This window comes from Macaca nemestrina, chromosome 6 (genome assembly GCF_043159975.1).
Source record: "Macaca nemestrina isolate mMacNem1 chromosome 6, mMacNem.hap1, whole genome shotgun sequence".
Lineage (NCBI taxonomy): Eukaryota > Metazoa > Chordata > Mammalia > Primates > Cercopithecidae > Macaca > Macaca nemestrina.
The window spans coordinates 96,843,010-96,869,273 of NC_092130.1; the positions used below are offsets into that span (position 1 = coordinate 96,843,010).

A 26,264-nucleotide genomic window follows, 5' to 3' on the forward strand; every position below is an offset into this window, starting at 1 on the left:
TGTGTATATATCCGCACAATGGAATACTATTCAGCCATAAAAAAGAATGAAATCCTGTCTTTTGTAGCAACATGGATGAAACGAAGCCATTATCTTAAGTGAAACAAGCAGACACAGAAAGAAAAATACTGCATGTTCTCACTTTTAAGTGGGAGTTAAATAGTGTGTACACATGGACATGAGTGTGGAATGATAGTGAAGTCTCAAACATAGGAAGGAGGGAGGGGATAGATGGTGAGAAATTACTTAATGGGTACAATACATATTATCTGGGTGATAGATACACTAAAAGCCAAGACTTCTCCGCTATATGTAAAAAAGCTAACACTTGTACCCCATAAATTTATACAAATAATAAAAGATTCCTTAAACCACAGCATACACAGTTATGTTTACTGTTTCAAGTGCAAATACCAGTCATAATTTCAGTCTCCCCGGCCGGGCGCGGTGGCTCAAGCTTGTAATCCCAGCACTTTGGGAGGCCGAGATGGGCGGATCACGGGGTCAGGAGATCAAGACCATCCTGGCTAACACGGTGAAACCCCGTCTCTACTAAAAAAAAAAAAAAATACAAAAAAAAAATAATTTTAGTCTCACTTCAGACACTTAAAACGTACACGTTTGTAAAGTGGTTTCTAGAGTGTTATTTTATGTTTATGTTACTTGCTTTGGTGGCAAAGTTGGCAGTCAGACCTAGGTTGGGTGTTCCAAATGGAAGACCCCATGTCAGGTAAAAGGTAAATTACCACTGATGGTTATATTATAGGAATCTTTGTTACGTAGTGTTTAGAATAACTCAGTTTTGCTTCTGTTTCACACTACAACAGTCAACACAGAAGGTTTCTGTGACACTAAAATATGTGGAGATTTGTCCCCACCAGCAGGCAGGCAGTAAGTTCCGCAGTGGGCTTCAATTGGGTGTCCTCCAATCCAATTCGGATGCTCCAACTGGAGATAAGGTCAGATCCCACAGGTTGAAGGCTCAATTCCACAAAACAGCCCTACCCTTCCTGCTGGTCAGAAGTCCGGCCCCCCAGAACTTCTGACCAACTGTTAGGGCTCCCACAGTTACCCCTTCTTTGGAATGGATTAATTTGATAGAGTGGCTCACAGAACTCAGGAAATACTTATCTTTCCTGATTTATTACAAAGGATATTTTAAAGAATATGAGTAAACAGGCAGGTGAAAATACATATAAGGCAAGGTCTGGAAGGGTCCCGAGCTTCTGTCTCCATGGAGTTGGTGTGGCTGGGTTCCTAACATGTGGATGAGGTCGTGTTCACCTTCCTGTAAGCCTCCAGCTCTCAGAAAGCTCTCTGAACCATGTCCTTTTGGGCCTTTTATGGAGACTTCATTACACAGGCATGATTGATTAAATGATTAAACCATTGGCCCTTGGTGATCAACTGTCATTTCTCCCATTCCTCCCATTCCTGGAGTTTGGAGAGTGGGTCTGAAAGCCCCAACCCTCTAATCCTACCTTGGTCTTTCTGGTGACCAGCCCCCATCCTGAAGCTGCCTAGGGGCTGCCAGCCATTAGTTCATGTTTAACATACAAAAAGACACCATTTTGGAGATTTCAAGGATTTTAGGAGTTGCTTGCAAGTAAATGCGGATGAAGACCAAATACATATTTCACAATATCACATATGGTCACCCATATTTTAAAAAAAACCTCAGGAGGTTTCCAAGTTGAAGACAGATATCGCAATTATCATATCACATCTAAATAGCTTCTCAACTGGTTTAGGAGCTATTGTTGGCTGTTGATTCACCTCAGCACTGCTTGGTATCTGCACCCTACCGAAGATAGTAGGGGCTGCCCTGTCAACTGAAAAATGCGCCTGACTTGTCTTTTTACTGTTGTTTGAATAGTACTGAAAATGAGCAAGACTTTCTCCTTAGGTCTTGCATCTGTTTGAGCCCCATGGCACTGAGCTGGAATCTGAGGGTCTTGTTCCAAGGGTGTGATGATGTGGGAGAATGGTTCTTTGAAATAGAAATCCAGTCTGCATGGAAACAGCCTGTAGAGTAGAAGTTTCCAGTGATAAGTGTTCACTGTTCTAAGGAGGTACACCACAGCTACCTGAGTTTTGCCAAAATGAGTGCTTCTGTGAGTTACAACTGGACTTTCTATTTCACTATGATGACTTTGTTTTTTCTTTACAAGTTCTAGATGAACATGGGAAAAATGTTACAATCTGTGTGCCTGACTTCGGTCAAGACCTGTACAGAGATGAAAACTTGGTGACTATACTGGGGACCAGCCTCTTAATCGGATGTATCTTATATTCATGGTAAGTCTTGGGAGTTACTCAAGGCCATTTTTGCAGAGTTTAAAATTGCAGGAAAAGAATTGAAATAACTTTCAGTTGCTGTGAGGCTGCAGAAACAAATACCATTTGAGGAGGGGGGAAAACAACCACAAGTAAAAAGGTGAAGAGCATGAACTCTAAATATTTGAACTTCATTTACCTTACTTGTTTTTATTTGGGGTCAGTAAAGCAAATATATGGTATGTTGCAGCACCATTGCCTAACACCCTTTAAAAGATGGTTGAATAGTAGTTTGCTGTACCCTTACTGGAGGGCAGGGGAGCACAAAGTAAAGAAGAGATAGAATGTGCCAGCATGTCCTGGCAGCTTTCTAATCCAAAGGAAATAGCTTTGTTCTGCTGTTGATGGAAAGAGTACAAAGTGCTGCATGCGTGGTCATTCTGTTCAGACAGGAAATGTTCCTTCTCTTTTCTGCTAAAACCCACAATGCTGTTGTTCACTAGGCAAACCAGCTCCTCCAAAAGTAGATGTGATACATAAGTGGGCTGTGTTTCAGATGCTTGTGGTGGGTTTTATTCCACCTTTAAAAGGCTTAAAAGATTGCTAGAGGGAGAAAAGTCAAGGATAGAAATGGCTAGTTAATCTGGATATATATTTTGCTGATAACTAAGCTTCCCTTTGACAGTAACCTTTTCACATTTAGCCTTTACTTCTGTGTTTACATTTTGTTAATGTTCAGTGTAAAAATTCAATTCCATTGAATTGAGTCATAGGCACATTATAATCTTCCTTTTTGCTGAAAGTAAGCACTCCTGGTGGCGATAGCTTGTATAAATACAATGTCTTTCTGAGCATGTTGGCATTTTCTCTTACCTCCTTTAACAGCTTCTGCTATTAGAAAGGGACCAACAGGGACACAGGCGTTTTGAAGTCTATTTGCTCAGGGTCATGCATCAAGCCATAAAATGCTTGTTTTGCAGGTGGGTGTTAAGATGATGGTTACATACATTCATTGTTGGCCTGTGTGTGACAAAGTGACAGAGTCTCCTTGTTGCATAATGGACTCTGGTGACTTCTTTCTGGCCTTTCAATTTTACTAATTCCTAAGTTGTTCACTGAGTACCTACAATACAGGAAGCAGGCTGCGTGGTGCAGTGGCTCACACCTGTAATCCCAGCGCTTTGGGAGGCTGAGGCAGGAGGATCAGTTGAACCCAGGAGTTTGAGACCAGCCTGGACAACATAGCGAGATCCTGTTTCTTAAAAAAAAAAAAAATCAGGCATGATGGCACGTGCCTGTGGTCCCAGCTACTCAGGAGGCTGAGATGGGAGGATCACTTGAACCCAGGTGTCTAAGGCTGCGGTGAGCTAGGGGTAACTCCACTCCAGCCTAAGCAACAGAGTGAGACCCTGCCTCTTAAAAAACCAACTATGAAGATACTTGACAGAATAAAATCATATGTTTTTGTGGGTTACTGGGTACCTACGAGCATATGAAAAAAAATATATTTGCCATTGGCTGGTGCGGTGGCTCACGCCTGTGTAATCTCAGCACTTTGGGAGGCTGAGGTGGGTGGATCACCTGAGGTCAGGAGTTTGAGACCAGCCTGGCCAACATGATGAAACCCCCATATCTACTAAAAATACAAAAATTAGCTGGGCGTGGTGGTATACACCTGTAATCCCAGCTACTCGGGAGGCTGAGGCTGGAGAATTGCTTGAACCCAGGAGGTGGAGGTTGCAGTAAGCTGAGATCACGCCATTGCACTCCAGCCTGGGCAACAAGAGAGAAACTCTATCTCAAAAAAAAAAAAAGAAATTCCCTTTAGATAAAGTAGAGTTTGGATTTGCTGTAAACCCTTCAATGGAAAAGACGGCAAAAATTCTTCTTAGCCTCCTGCATAGGGTTACCACACACAGGGCATTTCACAACATGGAATTTTCACCTTATCATATTTTCTCACTATTTCTAGCAGGTGTAAAGAATTCTTCTGAGTTGGCCCTTGAGTGAGAGATGATGAATAAAATGTTGTCTCTTACAGGACTGAGTCACCATAGTGGAGATTGGCAAGGGCTGGTCTGTTATTCCCAAAAGGTGTCAATTTTCAAAGTTGATAGCTACTTAAAAAAAAAAAAAAAAAAAAATCTGTCTAGATGCCAGCAACAAACATTGTTATTGAATGGGTAAACCACAGAACTGCAGTGCCTGATGGGATGAGAACATATAAAACTACAGACCCTACAAAGTGAAGACGAGGACGACCAGTCTGCTCTGTGGGTACTTCTGTAATGTGTAGGCGAGAGCACACTCTGTGGGCTGGGCAGTTAGTGCCCCCAGGAGTTAGTTCCGCCGGGGCCCATGTGATTGATGTTTGCTGTAATTATCCACTGCAGCTCTTCAAGGGGTCAGCTTTAAGAACACTGACTTCAGGCTTACTAGGGCCTGGGAATAAAAGGGATGCTGTAGGAGTGGGAGTCAGCCCAACTAGGGATTTTTCAGATCTGGACTTCTGAAGAGTTTGTTTTCCTTCCTGACTCAGAGGAATGAAAGGTTGGAGGATGTTACAAAAAGGCCACATCGTCTGGGTGGGAACTGTCATTTGAACATAATTGCAGGAATATCTAGGATTCTTGACAGAAATTGTAGGAAGCCAGAGACTATAGATAGTATGTAGGTTAAAGGGAGAAGAAGGCCAAGATTGCCTGGGGTCCACTCTTTTGTAAAGTTGTAGAAGACTGGGAAGCTTCCCAGCTCCTCTCTTTCCCTTCACCCTCCAGAGCCCCCAAGCCCCACCCCCAAATACTTGTTTCCTTTGGGGTGTCTCCGTCCTGACTCTTGCAGCTGGGGCACCCTCTAGACGTATGTTTTAATGTTTGTAGCCTCAGCTCAGAAGAAGGGCTCAACCCAAACCTACTCCCTGCCTTTCTGCCTGGGGCCGCCTTTTCTCCAGAGCCTCCTTCCATTGCACCCAGGAATCATTGCTGTGAAAGAACATCATAGCTTGGACCCCATGTAAGCCCTCACCTTGGTCCACTTGTGAGGTTCTCTGATGGCTCTTTTTATTTTTTTAGACAAAAAACAAATTTTTAAGGCAAGTTCTCACTATGTTACCCAGGCTGAGTAAACTCCTGTGCTCAAGGGATCCTCCTGCCTCAGCCTCCCAAGTAGCTGGGACTACAGGCATAACCGTGGCACCTGGCATTCTGTTGACTCTTTCTCTCTTTCTTTCTTTCTTTCTTTCTTTCTTTCTTTCTTTCTTTCTTTCTTTCTTTCTTTCTTTCTTTCTTTCTTTCTTTCTTTTTTTTTTCTCTCTCTCTCTTTCTTTCTTTCTTGTCTTTCTTTCTGTCTTTCTTTCCGTCTTTCTTTCCATCTTTCTTTCTTTCTTTCCGTCTTTCTTTCTTCCTTCCTTTCTTCCTTTCTTCCTTTCTTGACAGAGTTTTGCTCTGTCACCCAGGCTGGAGTGCAACGGTAAGATCTCAGCTCACTGCAACCTCCACCTCCCGGGTTCAAGCGATTCTCCTGCCTCAGCCTCCTGAGTAGCTGGGATTATAGGTGCGTGCCACCACGCCACCATGCCCGGCTAATTTTTGTATTTTTAGTAGAGATGGGGTTTCACCATGTTGGTCAGGCTGGTCTTAAACTCCCAAACTCAGGTGATCCGCCCACCTTGGCCTCCCAAAGTGCTGGGATTAAAGGCGTGAGCCACCATGCCCAGCCTTGATGGCTCTTTCTATAGGCCCATCCCTCCACACCCCTTTAGTCTGGAACTTGTGCTGTGACAAATCCTGGTCTCCACAAACTATTTCTTAATTCCTCCCTTGGTCTCTGGATTTTGACTGAAATTGTTATTCTGTTGCCTTTAATTTCAAACTATCAGCCTGGAGAGGATCCTGGAGTTGATCAGGTCAGTCTCCTCATTGTACATGTAAGGAGGCATGGAGTCTATACCTGTAGCTCTCTACTCCCAATTTTGGGCAACCTTTCCTTGAGACTTCTTTGCGGGAGTATTTAGGGACACTGATGGATAGTCTCTCCCTGCTCTTTTTCCTCAGATGGCTTGGTGTAATGTCCCCTGAGGGAGAAAGATAAACTGGATGACTTGCATAATTATATTATTACAAAGCATTTGCGCCGTAAAGTTTCCTGGCCATTCCACTTTTATCTGTGTTTAAGAGAAAAAATAATTCTTAATATTGAACCATCTTTGAAAATATCCTTTTAAATATAAAACTGGAAAAAGTAAGAATCTTTATTCAATGTCAAACAACTTCCTAGTTTGAAGTGGGTTGGTTTGCAGGTTGGTGTGATAGCATTGGCGAGGGGGTTGGCTTACAGTAAAAAAAGTTGGGAAATCAAGGAAGGATATTTATTTTTTTGGTACATTCTGGGTCTTTAAGGGGTGGGTGGGGAAAGGAGGGGGGAGATTTGTATCTTCATTTTGGGAATTCTGCTCTGGGCTGCCTGCCAGCTATAAATCTTCAAGTTAGAAATCTTCCACCCCGTGGCCGGGTGCAGTGGCTCATGCCTGTAATCCCAGCACTTTGGGAGGGCAAGGTAGGTGGATCACCTGAAGTCAGGAGTTCAAGACCAGCCTGACCAAAATGGAGAAATCCCGTCTCTACTAAAAATACAAAATTAGCCGGGCATGGTGGTGCATGCCTGTAACCCCAGCTACTTGGGAGGCTGAGACAGGAGAATCGTTTGAACCCGGAAGACAGAGGTTGCAGTGAGCCGAGATCGAGCCCACTCCAGCCTGGGCAACAAGAGCGAAACTCTGTCCCCAAAAAAAGAAAAAGAAATCCTCCACCCCATGCCCCAGGTTCACAGAGAGCCCGGGTCTCCTTTGGGTTCTATAGCACAGGGGATCATGACTGATCTTTATCATTGCACAAAGGCTGGGAATAGTCATGGGATCTGTCAAGGGACTGCCCTGTGCGTTTGTCAGGGAGGCAGAATGTGTGATCTCCAGGAAAGTTTGGACATGTTATTTAGAGATTTTCTGTGGTCTAGTGGACTTTGGCCAGCTTCAGAAGCATCTGCAGTGCCAGTGTTGAGGGGCACGTGCATTGTCTATTCTTCTGCCAGTGTGAAGGGGTTCTGAGCACTGTAGTGGTTCTGCAGGGAAACAGGGCATGGCTATTTTTTTTTTTTTTTTTTTTGGCTGTCACCATGACTGCAGAGCACTGCTGGCATTTTGGCCGGGTTGGGGTGAGGTGGCAGCAGGCAGAGACAGTAAACACGCTGTGGTGTGTTAGACATTCTCCGTACAATAAAGCATTGTCTTAACCCAATGCTGTAAGTCTCCCTCTATCCCCACGGGAAATACTGAATTAAAGTCACACCTATCTTAGCCCAGGAAGAGGAGAGGTAACCCAGGAATTGTTTTATAGCAATTTGAGCTGTGTTCGCCAGTGGTCTTTGTAATAGCCTGAATGCAGATAATAAGAATTTACTAGGCTTTAAGAGCTTATAAAAAAAAAAAAAACCTTTTCTTGATAATTCCAAGAAGAGTGTTGTATGGAGAAAGGCTACAACTGAATAAAGATCTTTTTTTTTTTTCCTGCAACATCCACCTCCCGGGTTCAAGCGATTATCCTGCCTCAGCTTCTCGAGTAGCTGGGATTACAGGTGCCCCCCACCATGCCTGGCTAATTTTTACATTTTTAGTAGAGACAAGTTTCACCATGTTGGCCAGGCTGGTCTCGAATTCCTGACCTCAGGTGATCCGCCCGCCTCAGCCTCCCAAAGTGTTGGGATTACGGATGTGAGCCACCATGCCTGGCAACTGAATATAGATCTTAATGTAGGGTAACATCTACCTGTAGAAGTCACATGGCATTAGTGATGCTCTGAATGTAGTTCTTTTTAGAAGTAAAAAAACCGTCCCCATGTTAGGCCTCTTTGATGGTGAAGTGGCAAAGGAGCCCAAATAAAGAGCTTTGTTTTCTGGAAATTATGTTAATCCAAAGAATTTATAGAGTAGAATATTTACTCTTGAGGCTTTTTCTTTTTGAGATAGAGTCTCACTTTCTCACCCAGGCTAGGGTACGGTAGCGTGATCTCAGCTCACTGCAACCTCTGCCTCCTCAGTGTCAAGCGATTTTCCTGCCTCACCCTCCTGAGTAGCTGGGATTACAGCTGCCGGCCACCACACTTGGCTAATTTTGTATTTTTAGGAAAGACGGGGTTTCATGTTGGCCAGGTCTGGAACTCCTGACCTCAAAGGATCCACCCACCTCAGCCTCCCAAAGTGCTGGGATTACAGGTGTGAACCACACTGCACCTGGCTTATTCTGAGCCTCGTAAACAATGAATGTTACCTTTCAAATGAAAATTTATGATACTGATCTCTTCTTAAAATTAAAAACTTGTATTTTCCCCTCTGGAAACTATACACTGTACTAAATCAAAACTTGTATGCGCAGAATATGTGCCACTCTTTTTTTTTTTTTTTTTTTTTTGAGGCAGAGTACCTCTGTCACTCAGGCTGAAGTGCACCGGTGTGATCATGCTCGCTGCAACCTCCCAGGCTCAATCTAGTCTCCTGCTTCAGCCTCACCAGTAGCTAGGACCGCAGGCATGTGCCACCACACCTGGCTAATTTTTGTATATTTTGTAGAGACAAGGTTTTGCCATGTTGTCCAAGCTGGTCTCGCACTGCTGGGCTCAAGCGATCTGCCTGCCATAGCCTCCCAAAGTACTGAGATTACAGGTGTGAGCCACCACACCCAGCCGGGCCACTCTTTTTTTTTTTTTTTTTTTTTTTTTAATTTAAGTTCTAGGGTACATGAGCACAACGTGCAGGTTTGTTACATATATATACATGTGCCATGTTGGTGTGCTGTACCCATTAACTCGTCGTTTACATTAGGTATATCTCCTAATGCTATCCCTCCCCCCTCCCCCCACCCCCCGACAGGCCCCAGTGTGTGATGTTCCCCACTCCCACCCCGTGTCCAAGTGTTTTCATTGTTCAGTTTCCACCTACGAGTGAGAACATGCAGTGTTTGGTTTTCTGTCCTTGCAATAGTTTGCTCAGAATGATGGTTTCTAGCTTCATCCGTGTCCCTACAAAAGACATGAACTCATCCCTTTTTATGGCTGCATAGTATTCCATGGTGTATATGTGCCACATTTTCTTAATCCAGTCTATCATTGATGGACATTTGGGTTGGTTCCAAGTCTTTGCTATTGTGAATAGTGCTGCAGTAAACATACACGTGCGTGTGTCTTTATAGCAGCACGATTTATAATCCTTTGGGTATATATCCAGTAATGGGATGGCTGGGTCAAATGGTATTTCTAGTTCTAGATCCTTGAGGAATCTCCACTGTCTTCCACAATGGTTGAACAAGTTTACAGTCCCACCAACAGTGTAAAAGTGTTCCTATTTCTCCACATCCTCTCCAGCACCTGTTGTTTCCTGACTTTTTGATGATCGCCATTCTAACTGGTGTGAGATGGTATCTTATTGTGGTTTTGATTTGCATTTCTCTGATGGCCAGTGATGATGAGCATTTTTTCATGTGTCTGTTGGCTGTATGAATGTCTTCTTTTGAGAAGTGTCTGTTCGTATTCTTTGCCCACTTTTTGATGGGGTTGTTTGATTTTTTTTTCTTGTGAATTTGTTTAAATTCTTTGTAGATTCTGGATATTGGCCCTTTGTCAGATGGATAGATTGCAAAAATTTTCTCCCATTCTGTAGGTTGCCTGTTCACTCTGATGGTAGTTTCTTTTGCTGTGCAGAAGCTCTTTAGTTTAATTAGATCCCATTTGTCAATTTTGCCAGCCAGGCCACTCTTAAATGTCGGATCAGGTGTTGTGTTCCTTGGGTGCACAGTCACCGGGAGATGTTTCTGTCTTTGTCTGACCAGGCACACAGGAGGTGGAGTGGCGTGGGTCTGGATTAGCATCCGTCATTTCAAAGCAGAAATGAAAATGATGCTGTTGTGCTTGAGCGGATCACAAAAGAAGCAGCAAACTTGGATCTCAGTGGCTTCTGTATGAGGAAAGCGTTTTATTGTTTATCTCTGTCTCATTGATCTCTTCTCTCTTTGGGAAAGAGGATGAGATTGCACAGTGTTGCTCCATGGGGTTCGCTGGATTGAGATGAGTGTGTGTCCCACCTTCCCATGAGCAGACCAGCTTCTTGAGTACCAACACGCCCTGCCCATGTCAGGCCAGCTCAGAAGCTACCTGATGGCAAGATTGTTGCCTGTGTCAGTGAGTCCCCAGTGCTTAGAATCGGGCCTAACACGTAGTGGGCCTTCAGTAAATATTTGCTAAATCAATCTCTAAAGTTAGCTGGAACGCTAAGTATGGTATATATTTCTATTTGCTTAAAATGTTCTGTGTTTTTGTTTTGTGGAGACGAGGTCTTGCTGTGTTGCCCAGGCTCTTCTCAAACTCCTGGCCTCAAGGGATCCTCTTACCCACCCCTTCCTCTCAACGTGTTACAGGCATGAGCCACTACCTCTGGCCTGTTTTTGTTTTCAGAAAAAATAAATTATTTTGCCCCCTGCAAGGCAAATTTTCTAACATTTTACCTTTCTAGGTCTCAGGGAAGTGGCAGAATTTTTTATTACATCGACTGCTACTCTGTTAAATTTCCAAACAGCAAGCCTTGTTCTGCTATAGACTATCACAGTAAATAACTGCGACTTTTGCTTTCACTCCCTTGCTTTCTGTTGCCATCTCTGGGTTCGTTGCTTTTGATTCCCTCTGAGCAAGACTAGTCAAAGGGAGGGAAAGAGAAAGTGAAATTAGAAAACTATTCTAACATTTGAGGGAGGAGAGGCAAAAAGCAATACTGAAAACCAAGATATCTTACTTCTCTACCTACAAACTTCTTTGCATAAAATGATCTAATGCAATCCGTGTAAAATGATATCAACTATAGAATCAGCCAGCCAATTTTGGAATAAGGAGAGATATTAAAATAGATTGCTTTGATTTAAGTCACCTGAACGGTAGGTTACACCGCGGCTCTCGTCAGAGTACTGGCCAGCCGGCTTTCCCCTTCGTTCCATGTTAATAAGCCCAGCTGACTTTTGTTTGTTTCTTAGTTTGACATCAACAACAAGATCGAGTTCCGACGCTCTGCAGGGGCGATATGCAGCTCCTGAACTGGAAGTAAGTTCATTTCCTTTTCCTGTTCTGCTTCATCTCAGAAGATCCATTTCTCAGGAGGACCTTTTGTGTTTGTGTCTTTATCAATCTGCATTCCATGATCCTGTTTTTCTGCTTGGGAAAAAAGAGATTTTTGTATAGAAAAATAAATGCTGGCCGGATGTGGTGGCTCACACCTGTAATCCCAGCACTTTGGGAGGCTGAGGCGGGTGGATCACCTGAGGTCAGGAGTTCAAGACTAGCCTGGCCAACATGGTGAAACCCCATCTCTACTAAAAATACAAAAATTAGCCAGGTGTGGTGGCACACACCTATAGTCCCAGCTACTTGGGAGGCTGAGACACGAGATTCACTTGAACCCTGGTGGCAGAGGTTGCAGTGAGCCAAGATCATACCACTGCACTCCAGCGTGGGCAACAGAGTGAAACTTTGACTCAAAAAAATAAAAGAAAAAGGAAAAATAAATGCTTTCCTGCTTTCCTTTGTATGCTATGGGATTAAAATGAATCAGTCCATTCTTGATTTTCTGTAAGAAAGCTGGCCTTTTGGGTGGCATCCTGCCACTCGCCCCCAAACAGAGGCTTGGGTAACCTTGTCAGGCTGCACCCTGCGCTCTTCCCTTGCCATAATGGGGTCTGGGTGGGTTTTATTTTAACTTCTGATCCATCCACCTGTTTCATACTTGTCTGTGCCCTCCATACACAGCATGGCTGTGAGATTATGTAATAACTGTTTGGAAGGAAGGAGAGAGAAAAGGGAAGGAACTGTATCTGCTCTGCCTGACGCTGTTGAACGCTGTTGACACTGTTGAACTGAATGTCAGTTCCATCAGGTGAGCGTTTTGTCAGGTAGAGTGTTATGAACAATACATTGGTTGCCTGCACATTCAGAGCCTCCAGGTGTTCAGCAGGTGCCTATCAGTCAACAAAATGTCTGTTACTTTCTTAATTGTGCAAAGGTCTTTCTGGGGCTCTCATCTACCAACATCAGAAGGGTCTAATCAGATGGAGGCAGCCAGGGAAAGACTCAGCTGTGACCCAAGAATGAAAAGAACCAGGGGTTCCAAGCATGACTAAGACTTACAGCACTTGCTGTGTCCCAGGCACTGTTCTAAGTTCTTCCTATGTGATTTCACTTAATCCTCATAAAAACCCAGTGACGTGCTGTTACCTCCATTTTACAGAGGGGAAAACCAGCAGAGTGAAGTCATTTAAGCCTCACAGGTTTTGATTTGCCAGAATGCAAACCGTGTACTCTGGCCCCAGAGTCTGTATTCTTGACCACTGCTGCCCAGGAGCTGAGCTGCTGAACCCTGGTTCTTCCTGCTGACTGGGGGCAGCTGGCATCCGGCCACCGCGTGCGTTCTAATAGCTTTCCATGGATGGAAAAGCCCTGGTGTCTGTCCAGATATGGGCACTTTACTCTGCAGCTGGATGTCTGGGGATGGGATGGTCTCTCTTGCACCTGACCTGGAGATAGTGAGCCATTATGAAAGGTTGTCAGTCTGCCAGCATCATTCTCCAACTCTTTCTGTTGCCCAAAGGAGAAAACTGTGCTGAGTTTGAATAGGTTACTGCCTATTATACAGAAGAGAATGGTCTGTAGAAGAGGTGTTTGTTCTCACCATTGACTAGGTGACCACCTGCTGAGGTTGTATGGTTATGGTTTCGATGTCCCTATTGTGTACAGAGTTCAAGCTCAAAGAACAGCAAGTCTCCAAGTTAGATTGAAGAGAGGATGTTTTTCTTCTCAGTCCAAGGGAAAATGTCCTAGTGTTTCCTTCTGAACTGGAGAGCATGCAGGATGGAAGTTGGTTTGCTCTCCTGCATCACATTTCACAGGATACAACTTTGAAAGTGAGAGTTCATAGTTTCTTACAGTAACTTGAGCTTCAAAAGAACTAAGACCTCAGCATACCATGTCTTGGGCCCACTGAATGAATTAGTGGTTTTTAGACCATGCCACTTAATCCAAGCTCCTGTTAAGGCTAATACCTCTGTTAAAGGTTTCCTTGTCAAGCAGGGAAACAAGGGCTTGGCCTTGATATGCAAATGAGATGAAGGCTCAAGCTCTCATATTCTCATCCTTGGCTCATCTGTTCTTTGTAGTTGAAATATCTTCAGCCACAAAGTGCTAAGGGCACTGCACTTCCCAGGCAGTCTTCATACTGTGTTTACCAGAGTCTTTCTGAAATCACGTACTTTTTTTCTTTTCTTTTTATTTTATTTTATTTTTTTGAGACAGGGCCTCTGTCACCCAGGCTGGAGTGCAGTGGTGGGATCACAGCTTACTGCAGCCTCAAACTCATAGGCTTAAGCAGTCTTCCTCCCTCAGCCTCCCAAATAGCTGAGAATACACATAACCTGATTTTTAAAAATTAAGTTTATTGTTTTGAGTATGTAAGAAATAATGGCTGGGCGCGGTGGCTCACGCCTGTAATCCCAGCACTTTCAGAGGCTGAGGCGGGCAGATCACCTGAGGCCTGGAGTTCGAGACCAGCCTGACCAACATGGAGAAACCCTGTCTCTACTAAAAGTACAAAATTAACCAGGTGTGGTGGCACATGTCTGTAATCCCAGCAACTCAGGAGGCTGAGGCAGGAGAATTGCTTGAACCTGGGAGGCAGAGGTTGCAGTGAGCCAAGATCGTGCCATTGCACTCCAGCCTGGGCAATAAGAGTGAAACTCCATCTCAAAAAAAAAAAAAAAAAGAAAGAAAAAGAAAAGAAATAATGATTTAAAAAATTCACAAGGTACCAGAGATGCCTCAAAGGCAAGCATTCCCTCCATCCATGTCCACGGCCCATGCAACAGCTTGATTTTGATAGGAAACATGGGTAGGCTGCTTCCAGATTCCTTCGCTTTATTATTTCAGATTCTACTGGCTTCACCAAGCTCCTAGACACCACGTTACCTATTGTGAATCATGGATCTTGGCATCCCCATCCTGCATTCGTGTGTCCCAGCTCTGACACTAAGCTAGTTTGGTGACTTTGGCCAGTTAACCTGCCTGACCCCAGTTTCCTCAGCTGTACGCAGGATAATAATAAGCCCAATGCAAAGGTCAAAGAGGATTTAATGAAATAGCATTGAAGGCAAAGCACGAGAAGGGAACGCCGGGGGAGTGGGGCTCTTGTCACCTTCACTGGGTTTCACACTAAGTTCTCCAGAAGCAGAGGCTGAGGCAGTTTGTTGTGTGGGATATTTATTAAAAATCAGCACATGTGGAGGGAGAAGGGGAAGGAGGCAAAATTGGGCAGAGGGTGAAGTTGAAAGACAGTGCAGCTGGACAAAGCCTCCCTAACCCCAGGGGCCATGATGGCACAGCCTTTACCCTTGCCGTGATCAGCCATTCCGTGGCGGTTACCCAAGAAGGGTAAAGGAGCTGCTGTCTCAAGGCTCTGCTGCCAGCATTCATGGTAGCAGGAAAAAGCATCAAGTCCATGGATGAGGATCTCTGGCACATCTCCCTCCATGGTGTTTCCTGTCACCAATGCCCAGCACACCTGGGAAAGAACAGTCCACATCTTTTGAAGGGATACATGCAATTCAGGGCCTGGGAGGTTGTTCAAATAAGGGTTACTGCTGCCTTACTGAGGTAGACTAGAAATAGAACACAAGTCGCCTAACTGTTGCTTTTGCTTTCACAGATAGCCCGCTGTTGTTTTTGCTTCAGTCCTGGTGGAGAGGGTAAGCAGAGTACTTTTATTCTTTTCATCTGTGTGACACTGCAGTCCTATAGCTCTAATCTGTTGTCATTTGGGATTCAGACACAAATAACTTGAATAGTAAGGGGAAATTTATTCTAAAGCTGATTGACTGCTTATATACTTTTCACATTCTTCCTGAAGGATAGCTGAGTTTAGTTTGTGTTGTTATTCTGGTAGGGAGAATCAGTCCAAATTTTGGTTTTTATGTAAGTTAAATTATACAGTGAGATTTAGAGGATCAGAAAGCACATTTTAAAAAAAGGAATGATTTGGAAAATACCAAGAGGTCCTGATACCTTATTTTGGGGCCATTTCATTCCTTCACCTTACTTTCCTTCTTGGATTGGAGGATTCCAAGGGCTTAAGAACTAACTCTTGTTTTACTCTCTCTCAGTTTCTGCAAAGCTTATAGTAAGTTTTACGTCTTTAGGGGTTTTTAAGGGTTCTCTTTCTGTTAAAATAAATGTGGCAGACCAGGCGCAATGGCTTATGCCTATAATCCCAGCACTTTGGGAGGTTGAGGCAGGTGGATCACCTGAGGTCAGGAGTTTGAGACCAACCTGGCCAACATGGCGAAACCCTGTCTCTACTAAAAAATAATACAAAATTAGCCTGGCCTGGTGGCGTGCGCCTGTAATCCCAGCTACTCAGGAGGCTGAGACAGGAGAACCTGGGAGGCGGAGGTTGCAGTGACCCATGATCGCACCACTGTACTCCAGCCTGGGCAAAAAGAGCAAAACTCCATCTCAAAAAATAAATAAATAAAAACAAATGTGGCATTAGGTAACTCTTCCTATTATGGGAGTTGCTAGGGTGGGGTGGGGGTTTTGTGCTTAGGGCACAGATTGAAGTTGCCAGAGGGTACAGATGGCTTTCTGGCATCTTTTCTACTGACAGCCCTGTAGAATTAGCAAGTGTGGCTTTTCTGGATGGTAAACACACACATTCACTCACTGAGCCTGGGCTCCCTTTGTGCTTCACAGACACTGAAGAGCAGCAGCAGGGGAAGGAGGGACCCCGGGTCATTTATGACGAGAAGAAAGGCACCGTCTACATCTACTCCTACTTCCACTTCGTGTTCTTCCTGGCTTCCCTGTATGTGATGATGACCGTCACCAACTGGTTCAAGTGAGTGGCCCATTTGCTTGGGTATTTTTGAAGTGAAGTCTTAAAGTTAAGAGTTAAGTGCTGTTCATGTTTGTTTGTTTGCGAAGGAGTCTCACTCCGTTGCCCAGGTGGAGTGCAGTGGCACAATCCTGGCTCACTGCAACCTCTGCCTCCCGGGTTCAAGCGATTCTCGTGCTTCAGCCTCCCGAGTAGCTGGGATTACATGCACACGCCACCATGCCTAGCCAATTTTTATATTTTTAGTAGAGACGGGGTTTCGCCGTGTTGGCCAGGCTGGTCTTGAACTCCTGACCTCAAGCGATCCACCTGCCTTGGCCTCCCAAAGTGCTGGGATTATAAGCGAGTTCCGAGTTTTAACAGTGGATGGGTATGTTTTAACCCTGGAAACTGGTGATGCTATGGCAACTTTAAGAAAATGGAAGGTTAGCTCTATATGGACAGTCTGGAAAACATGGTAATGGAGGAAAAATGGGAATTCCTAAGCATTCATCTGCCTTTCAGAAAGAGAAAATATCCCTTTTTTTCTACTTCAAATTTTGTATATGTTCTTCCCCATTTTTCTTCATTTTCATCACAAAAGTTGGAAACATCTTTTTTTAAAATACAAACTAAATGTGTAATTATGGAAAGTAACAATGTGGTACCCCCACCCACCTCTACTCCCCCCACACAGATAACCACTGCTAGGATGTGTATTCCTTTTCTGTGCATTTATAAACCTACGTAATTTTTTTTTTTTTTTTTAGATGGAGTCTTGCTCTGTCGCCCAGACGGGAGTGCAGTGGCGCAATCTCGGCTCACTGCAACCTCCGCCCCTGGGTTCAAGTGATTCTCCTGCCTCAGCCTTTCTAGTAGCTGGGACTACAGGCACTGCTACCACGCTGGCTTTTTTTTTTTTTTTTTTTTTTTTTTAGTAGAGATGGGATTTCACCATATTGGCCAGGCTGGTCTTGAACTCCTGACTTTGTGATCCACCCGCCTTGGCCTCCCAAAGTGCTGAGATTACAGGCATGAGCCACCGCACCTGGCTAATTTTTTTTTTTTTAATGTAAATGTTATTGTACATGTTTTCCCCTGGAGGCTTTTTTTTTTTTTTTTTTTTTTTTTTAACTTGGCAGTACATGATTGACCTGACCTTCCCTGTCACTATACAGAGGTTCATACTTTTTCTGCAGGTCCACAGCTTCGGTTGTATCATAATTTGACTGCTAAGTTAAGCTTAGACATGTAGGCTTGTTGTACTTCTTTTTATCATTCATTCAACAGATGTGCAAGTGGCTCCTATGTGCCACACGGTTCTAGGAGGCAGGGTTTATAGTCTAGCGGGAGAGACAGACTATGATCCAAGTCAAATATGGTGTGTTAGATGGTGATGACTATTGGGGGGAAAAATAAAATGAGCAAAGGGAATTGGGGTAGGGGTGGTGGGAGTGGTGGTTTCAAGCACAGTGAGTGGAGAGATTCTTCCTGAAGGAGGAGAGGAGAAGGGAGCTTTAATGCTTCCCAGTGATGCTGTGGGAACTGCTGGAAATTTTTGGCTTGGGAAGCTTAAGAAAAGATGGAGAAAGCTATAATTAAAAAGGCAGATAATAACAAATGTCGAGGAAGTGGAGAAATTGGAAACCTCTTACATTGCTGGTTTGAATGTGAAATCTACTTTGGAAAAGAGTTTGGCAGCTCCTTAAACAATTAAACATTGAGTTACAATGTAATCCAGCTCTTCCACTCCTGAGCGTGTACCGAAGACAAAAAGAAAACTAGGTCCACAAAACTTACACAGGGATGTTCATACCAGCATCAATTATAATAGTCAAAAAGGGGAAACATCCCAAATGACCATCACCTGGTGACTGCGTTGAACAAGATGTGCTGTATCCATACAATAAGACACTAGTTAGCAATAAAAAGGAATGAAGGACTGACACATGCTGCCACATGGCTGAGACTTGGAAATGGTACGTGAGGCAAAAAAACCACACACAAGAGGCCATGTGATTCCTTTTATATCAACTGTCTGGAATAGGCAAATCCATAGAGACGGAAAGTAGATTGGTGAATGCCAGGGATGGGCCGGGGGGCCATGGGGAAGGGGAGAGCACCTAAGAGGTGCATGGTTTCTTTTGGGGGTGATGAGAATGTTTGGAAACAGGTTGTGTTGATGGTAGCACAAGTCTGTGTATGAATGCATTAAAAGCCGTTGAGTTGTACATTACAAATGGAATGTGAATTAGCGAATTGTATCTCAGTATGTTCCTGCTTTGACTGCGGCTGGGTCTCTTGTTTCCACAGTTACGAAAGTGCCAACATCGAGAGCTTCTTCAGCGGGAGCTGGTCCATCTTCTGGGTCAAGATGGCCTCCTGCTGGATATGCGTGCTGTTGTACCTGTGTACGCTGGTCGCTCCCCTCTGCTGCCCTACCCGGGAGTTCTCTGTGTGACGATATCAGCGGTCCCCTGGGCTTTGTGGGCCTACAGCCTGGAAAGTGCCATCTTTTGAACAGTGTCCCCGGGGGTTAAGCAGGGACTGGTGCCCTGTGCCTGAGTGGGTCTGAAAAGGCTGTGAGGAAAAAAAAAAAAAAAAAAAAATCTCCTGATTAACTTTTTACTTTTGAAATTCAAAAAGAAACTACCAGTTTGTCCCAAAGGAATTGAAATTTTCAACCAAACTGATCACGGTTGAAATATCTTACCCCTAGAAACTGGATACTGGTTATGTTGACTTCCTTCTGCATGTTTTTGCCAAAACAGAATTTGGGAGACAGCATCTTTTCACAGGGATACCTGTGAAATACCTTGTGTGGCCAGTCGTTCTCATCCTTGGAATAGAAAATATGCCAAAATCTTGAGTCCCCAGCCCCTAACAGAATCCAGACCCCTCTCACTCACTTCCGCCTCTTAGAGCCTTGTCCCCAGGCGGCTTTGAGGACAGGACTCAGCCTGCAGGGCCCCTGGTATTTATAGGGTGCAAGAGGTGGCACCTGCTTTTCAACTGTACCCTCAGTGCCCCCTCCTCATGGCCCCTAAACATCTCCTTTTGAGGTTGTGATGCTGGGAATCACAGACTTCACTCTCTGCCTGCACCCTTCCCCGAGGTCTCATCTTTTCTGGGTCCCACGTCTTTGTAATAATGTGAAAAAGCACAATTTGCCTGGTCACCCCCCGCGTGGTTCTCCACCATATTATCACTACCTGATCCAAGTTACCGCAATAAGTACGGCGCTTATTTATGGTGTTATTCACACGATTATAGAACAAGATTCATGTTGTTTTCTTTGCCTAAGCAACAGAGGGCTATCATTCTTACTTGTTTGTGCTGTTAATAATGATAATACTTTTAGGACCTTAACTGAAAAGGTGCTTCGTGTTGAAGCCCGCTGCATGCACTGCTCTTTCAGGTGTTGAGGCCAGCCCCTCAGTTTCTTCTCCACCTTGAGGCCTTTGAAACTGTAAAAGCAGAAGACGTTTTGTGTTCTGGATCTGTAATGTGACCATACCGTTCAGGTTCATTCTGGCATCCTTGGAGTAGATTCGCTAACGTGAGAATTTCTGAGGTGAGGATCTCAGACACACTGACCAGAGGAAGCCTGTTAGGCAACATGTGGGAGTGGCCGAATATACTTAAAGAGAGGTGGGCAGAGGCAGGTGGATCGCTTGAGGTCAGGAGTTCAAGACCAGCCTGGCTAACACAGTGAAACCCCATCTCTACTAAAAAGAAAAATTAGCCGGGCATGGTAGCGTGTGCCTGTAATCCCAGCTACTCGGAGGCTGAGGCATGGGAATCACTTGAACCTGGGAGGCGGAGGTTGCAGTGAGCCAAGATCACACTCCACAGGAATTTCCAAAATCCATACTTGCAAAGTAATACAGAAACGTGACTTTTGGCAGCTACCTAAGATGATGCCTATTTTCAGCATTGATGTTCTCAGGCAGGGAAAAGGTTTACTTGCTGGAAACTCCTGTTAGAATTTCATTCGGGATGAAAAGAATCTTCTCGCGCTCTCTGGAAGTGAGGATCTAAGAATAAAAGGCTCAGCCTAGTCATTTTTTTCTGTGCTCTACTGTATGAGTTGGGCAGAATTGAGTGCCACCTAAGCTGAGCTTCCGTGTGCCAAAATGCTGGTGGGTGAAATTAGTGAAATTCTTTCTATTCATTCCTTTGCCTTCTCCCAAGAAAACCCATGGGGAAACAAATTACAGGGGATGAATTCCTTTAGAACTTTCCCTACTTAAGAGTGTTTGAGATTCAGTTTCAAAAGGCACTCCATCTGTGTGTGTGGTTAAGAGAGCCTTGTTTTGTAAAGTCCATTAGATTTCGTTTTGTAGGGCAGGAGCTCTGTACTTAGCAGTTCAAAGATTGATCCGGAGTCGCAAAATGAAAGGCTAACTGGTTCCCCAAGGAACCAGTTAGGGTACAGGAGCTCCGTGGGCCAAGAATGGGCTCAGGGAGTGGGGCTGCGTGTCATCCACAGTAGCTGTGTTGCAGTGGCCTAGGGCCTTGGAGGTTGTCTTTAGGAAACACCCTGAGGAGAAGCAGATCAGGGGCCCGGGCAGTATTGTGACTAGTTTCATTGTTTTCCTCCTGCTGAGGTCTAGCAGAGCCTTTACTTTGTCTTCTTGACTGGGTCTGGCTGCCAGCTGGTGTGATTTGAGAAACTGACCTTACGCTCAGTCAAGGTCAAGCTGACAAGGCCTTGGATTCCTTGGCTGGCCGTGGCTGGTCCTTTCCTCTGCAGAAAGCAGCTCAGGGAAGCCCAAGCAAGGGAGTGTGGCCGGTGGAAGGCCCTCATCACTTCCTTCTGGAGCCAGCCCAGCCACCCCATGTTTTCCAGATGCGTGAGTCTGGTTTGTGACATCCCGTTCCCTTCTGCTGGTTGGTCTAATGCAAGAGGGAGAGTTACAGTTGCTCTGAATTTTATTCTCAGCTGAAAATGTTAGCACATGTATCTGGATGAACAAAAGAGATGTGGATGTATCTGAGGATGAGGGACTATCAATGCAAAGTTAATGTTAATGGTTATTAATTGTGATATACAATTCTCAGGCAAGGAGTCAACATTACTGGATTTAAAGAACCTATAGTTTTGTGCAATTGTGATTTAAGAAACTGGAAACATTGTGCCAATGGCTTTGACTTGCTCTAACAATGGTGTTCATTTGATTAACTCACTGATATCTTTTAAAAATAATAGACATTTGCTTCCTATACCTTTTTGTACATGACTTAAAGAGTATATTCCCAGAAGCTGCTGGTCAGACACATTTAGGGATGACAGATGAAGAGGATTTTTTAAAGCTGCATGTGAATATCTCCTCTGTGTCATTTGTCTGATGTAGAAAAATTTTCCCCTCATTTTTATGAGTAAAAACACTAAGTGGGTGGCGAGGGGTGGGGGTTTTTATGGGAGTGTCATAGCGAGCCATGTTACCTGACTGGAGGCTAGAGGCTGTTTCCATTATAAGCCTTCGGAAACCCAACCACGTCTTTCCTGGGTCTAGCTTTTTTTTAAATACTCATTGGTTACTTTTATTTTTGCCCCCAATTTCTTGGGCAAAAAGCTTCTTCATTTTGTCTGAAGAAATTGTTTGCCAGAGGTATTTGGAGCCTGTCTGAAGGGGAGATAGAGTGGGGGTGGGCTGTGGGGAAGGTGGAGTTATTGGGGTTTTGGGGTTCTGTTTCCATACAACATTGTTTATTTCCGATTCCTCAGAAGATCCTTCATTATGAATAACTTCAGTGTAATGTTAATTTCCCACCCTGTGCCAAAATTGTCATCTTTGGCCTTTTTTATTTTTTTATTTCTTTTTTTTTTTATTTTTTTTGGAGATGGGCTCACTCTATCACCCAGGCTGGAGTGCAGTGACATGATCTTGACTCATGGCAGGCTCGACCTCCTGGGCTCAAGGACCACCTCCCAAGTAGCTGAGACCACAGGTTTGCACCATCACACCTGGCCAGTTTTTATTTTTTTGTAGAGTTGGGGTTGTCCAGGCTGGTCTCAAAACTCCTGAGCTCAAGCAATGTGCCCGCCTTGGCTTCCCAAAGTGCTGGGATTACAGGCATAAACCACTGCACGCAGCCTACCCTCTGCCTTTTTAAGATGACGTATTTATTTAATTTTTGCCATCATTGGTGCTTCACCTTCCTGCGAAGGAAATTCCAGAGCCTGTATTTAAGCTGCCTAGGCTTTTACCCTCCCTTTATTGCCTTTCTAAATAGTATCTCATTTGGTGTACTCTAGTATCCTATACCTCTTGGAAGTGAAAGAGGACCCAACCTACAACTAAGAAGGGACAAACCTTGAACTTAGTAAGACCTTACACACCCAGAAAGAACATGGGCCCTCCTTCTTCAGGGACAATGCAGGAGCCACTTGGCCTGCGGAATTTTCTGAAGGCTATTTTCTGTAACTTGCTAGTTAACTTAGTTTTGCATTTCAGACAGAGGTGTGCTCTGTAATGTTGGGCCTTGGACTTCACAGGACTGGAGAGCTGTCCACACAGATGTTTAGACCTTTCTCTCTCTCTCTCTTTTTTTTTTCTTCCTCAACAAATCTTTCACAGAGGCAGTCATTTTGAAAGGTTGAAATATTTGGCCTTTACCAAAGAGCTTTTTTTTTTTTTTCCTTAAGCAAAATCCTTTCAGAAAGAAACAAATGGGGAAGGGCAGATTAAGAATGCATATGTCCCAACCCACTTCTATAGGAGTTTAATCATATTCACATGAGCAAAATTATGGAAGAGCTCTTTAAGGTAATCCTTTGGGATAAAGGATCCTGGGACATTCTCTCAGGTAAAGAAAGATTACAGCAGATGCGTAATATATGTCTCGAGAGCTATTTATAAGAAATTTAAGAGGATTGTTTTGTTTTCCTTTATTAAAGATTTAAGCCTTTTTTACTTTGCAAAAAGAAAACTACAAAAGTTTTATAGATATAACTTTGCTAATTTTTTAAACTTTTCTGAAACAATTAGCTGTAGCCAAATTATGTGGTTACGTTTTGCTACGTTAGAATTTGAAAATGCAGTATGTCTGGTAAATCTACTGTTTGAAATTTATAATTGTCTCTGATATGATTAGAATTTTGGTAACTTTTAAACGTTGTTTTCCCCCTTTAGTCATGGACTTCTATTTGTTTTTTAGTGTTAATTTTTCTATACAGCATCTGAATTGACTAGGCTTTTCCTATGTAAAAAACTCAAAACTTGTTAACTCTGTACTTTAATAAAATTTGAAATTAAAACTATGTTGTTTTTTTCTCTTCTGCTAGATACATATATAATTAAAGTACTCAAGTTAGTTGTTTCGCAGACATGTTGCCTTCAGATGTTAATGAGGTCTCTCTTCAGTTTCATGGAGTATATGCTGATCCCTTAATTGACAAATAAAAGATACATATCTGTGGTGTGCAACATGATGTTTTGAAATATGTATATATTCAGGAATAACCAAATCATGCTAATTAGCATATGTATTACCTCATGTTTTTGTGCTGAGAACATTTAAAAGCTCACAGTAATTTTTTTTTTTTTTTTTTTTTTTTTTTTTTGGAGACAGAGTCTTGCTCTGTCACCCAGGCTGGGGTGCAGTGGCGTGATCTCGGCTCACTGCAACCACCACCTCCCAGGCTCAAGCGATTCTCCTGCCTCAGCCTCCCAAGTAGTTGGGATTACAGGCATGTGCCACCATGCCCAGGTAATTTTTGTATTTTTAGTAGAGATGGGGTTTCGCTATGTTGGCCAGGCTGGTCTTGAACTCCTGACCACAGGTGATCAGCCCACCTCAGCCTCCCAAACTGCTGGGATTACAGGCGTGAGCCACTGCACCCAGCCTACTCCCAGAATTTTTAAGGTAGTGCAAGTTTCCCAACTAATCACCATGTTACACAGTAGATCTCCTGAACTTACTCCTTCTGGCTGATATTTTGTGTTCTTTGACCAACATCACCCTGAACTCCCCTTCACCCAATCCCCCACCTCCAGCCCCTAGTAACCACCTTTACACTCTGCATCTCTTAAGTCATGGATCAGTAAGATAATGGATCTTAAGATCCATGGATCAGTAAGATCACAAAGTATTTGTCTTTTTGTGCCTGGCTTATTTCACTTAACCGTGTCCTCTAAGTTCCTCCAAGTTGTTGCATGTTGCAGGAGTTCCTTCTTTTTGAGGCTGAATTTTTTATTCTGTTGTGTATATATGCCACTTTTCTTTTCCTTTTTTTTTTTTTTTTTTTGCGGCAGAGTCCCACTCTGTCACCCAGGCTGGAGTACAGTGGTGTGATCATGGCTTATTTTGGCTTTGACTTCTTGGACTCAAGCGATCCTCCTGCCTCAGCCTGCCGAGCAGCTGGGACCACAGAGTGCAACACCAAGCCTGACTAATTTTTGTATTTTTTGTAGAGAGAGGGTCTCACTATGTTGCCCTGACCTCAAGCAATCATCCTGCCTCAACCTCCCAAAGTGCGTGGATTACAGACGTGAGCCACTGCGCCCAGCTCACATTTTTTTTCTTTTTTCTTTTTTTGAGTTAGAGTCTTGCTCTGTCAACCAGGCTGGAGTGCAGTGGCACAATCTCGGCTCACTGCAACCTCTGCCTCCCAGGTTCAAGGCAATTTTCCTGCCTCAGCTTCCCCAGACTTCCTGGGACTACAGGTGGCCACCACCACACCTGGCTAGTTTTTGTATTTTTAGTAGAGACAGGGTTTCACCATGCATGTTGGCCAGGCTGGTCTCTAACACCTGACCTCATGATCCGCCAACCTCGGCCTCCCAAAGTGCTGGGATTACAGGCGTGAGCCACTGCGCCTTGCCACATTTTCTTTATATATTCATTTGTGGACACTTGTGTTGATTCTATATCTTGGCCATTGTGAATAATGCTACAGTGAACATAGGGGTGTGGATATCTCTTTGACATACTGATGTCATTCCCTTTGGATATATACCCATTAGTGGGATTGCTGGATCATATGGTAGTTCTACTTGCAGGTTTTTGGATTTTTTTGTTGTTTTTGAGACAGGTTCTCACTCTGTCACCCCAGCTGGAGTACAGTGGCACAATGTCAGCTCACTGCAACCTCCGTCAGCCTCCAGGTTCAAGTGATTCTCCCACCTCAACCTCATGAGTAGCTGGGGTTACAGGCGCGTGTCACACTGCCCGGCTAATTGTTGTATTTTTTGGGTGGAGATGGTTTCGCCCTGTTGGCCAGGCTGGTCTGGAACTCCTGACCTCATGATCCGCCAACCTCGGCCTCCCAAAGTGCTGGGATTACAGGCGTGAGCCACCGCACCCAGCCTGACTTGAGCACTTTTTCATATATCTGTTGGCCATTTGTATGTCTTTTGAGAAATGCCTATTCAGTTCCTTTGTCTACTTTTTAAGTGGGTTGTTTGTTTTCTTGCTATTGAGCAGTTTTGAGTTTCTTGTATATCTGGAATATTAACCCCTTATTAGATGTTAAGTTTGCGAGCATTTTCTCCAATGCTGTAGGTTGTCTCCTAACTTTGTTGTTTCCTTTGCTGTGCAGAAGCTTTTTAGTTTGATGTAATCTTATTTGTTTACATTTTCGTTGCCTAGTTTTAGTTTCAGGTTTTAACAGCTAAGTCTTTAATTCATTGTAGGTTGATTTTTGAATATGGTATGAAATAAAGGTCTAATTTCATTCTTCAACATGTGGATATTCAGTTTTCCCAGCACCAAAAAGACATTCCTTTTCCCATTGTTGTGCTAATTGTTGAGAATATAAACATGAAACCCCAAGCTTGTCTTCTTCCTCTGAAAGCTCCTGTGGACCACACTGCCTTTTTCCTGCCCTTATGCTAGTGACACCCTGTCCTGAATATGAGAATTGGAGTAAAGCATTTTTTTGTTTTTTTGAGACGAGGTCTCTTGCCTAGGCTGGAGTGTAGTGGCGTGATCATAGCTCACTGCAGCCTCCAGCTCCTGAGCTCAAGCGATTGTTCCACCTCAGCCTCCCGAGGGCTTGGGGCTACAGGTGTGCACCGCTATGCCTGGCTCATTTTAA

The 26,264-nt window shown here is 43.9% G+C and overlaps 1 protein-coding gene across 4 annotated transcripts in view; it reads left to right on the forward strand.

Moving 5' to 3' along the window:
- Positions 1-23,483, forward strand: part of LOC105475076 (serine incorporator 5) — a 142,144-nt gene extending 118,661 nt beyond the window's left edge. For 3 of the 4 annotated variants that reach the window (XM_071098757.1, XM_011730053.3, XM_071098756.1), the window contains exons 8-12: positions 2,172-2,298; positions 11,343-11,409; positions 15,056-15,095; positions 16,099-16,243; positions 18,533-23,483. In XM_071098757.1, coding sequence (XP_070954858.1) covers positions 2,172-2,298; positions 11,343-11,409; positions 15,056-15,095; positions 16,099-16,243; positions 18,533-18,680 — 527 coding nt within the window. In that variant the 3' untranslated portion in view covers positions 18,681-23,483. The other variant, XM_071098758.1, reaches the window with a different exon arrangement.
- Positions 23,484-26,264: the final 2,781 nt, after the last annotated feature.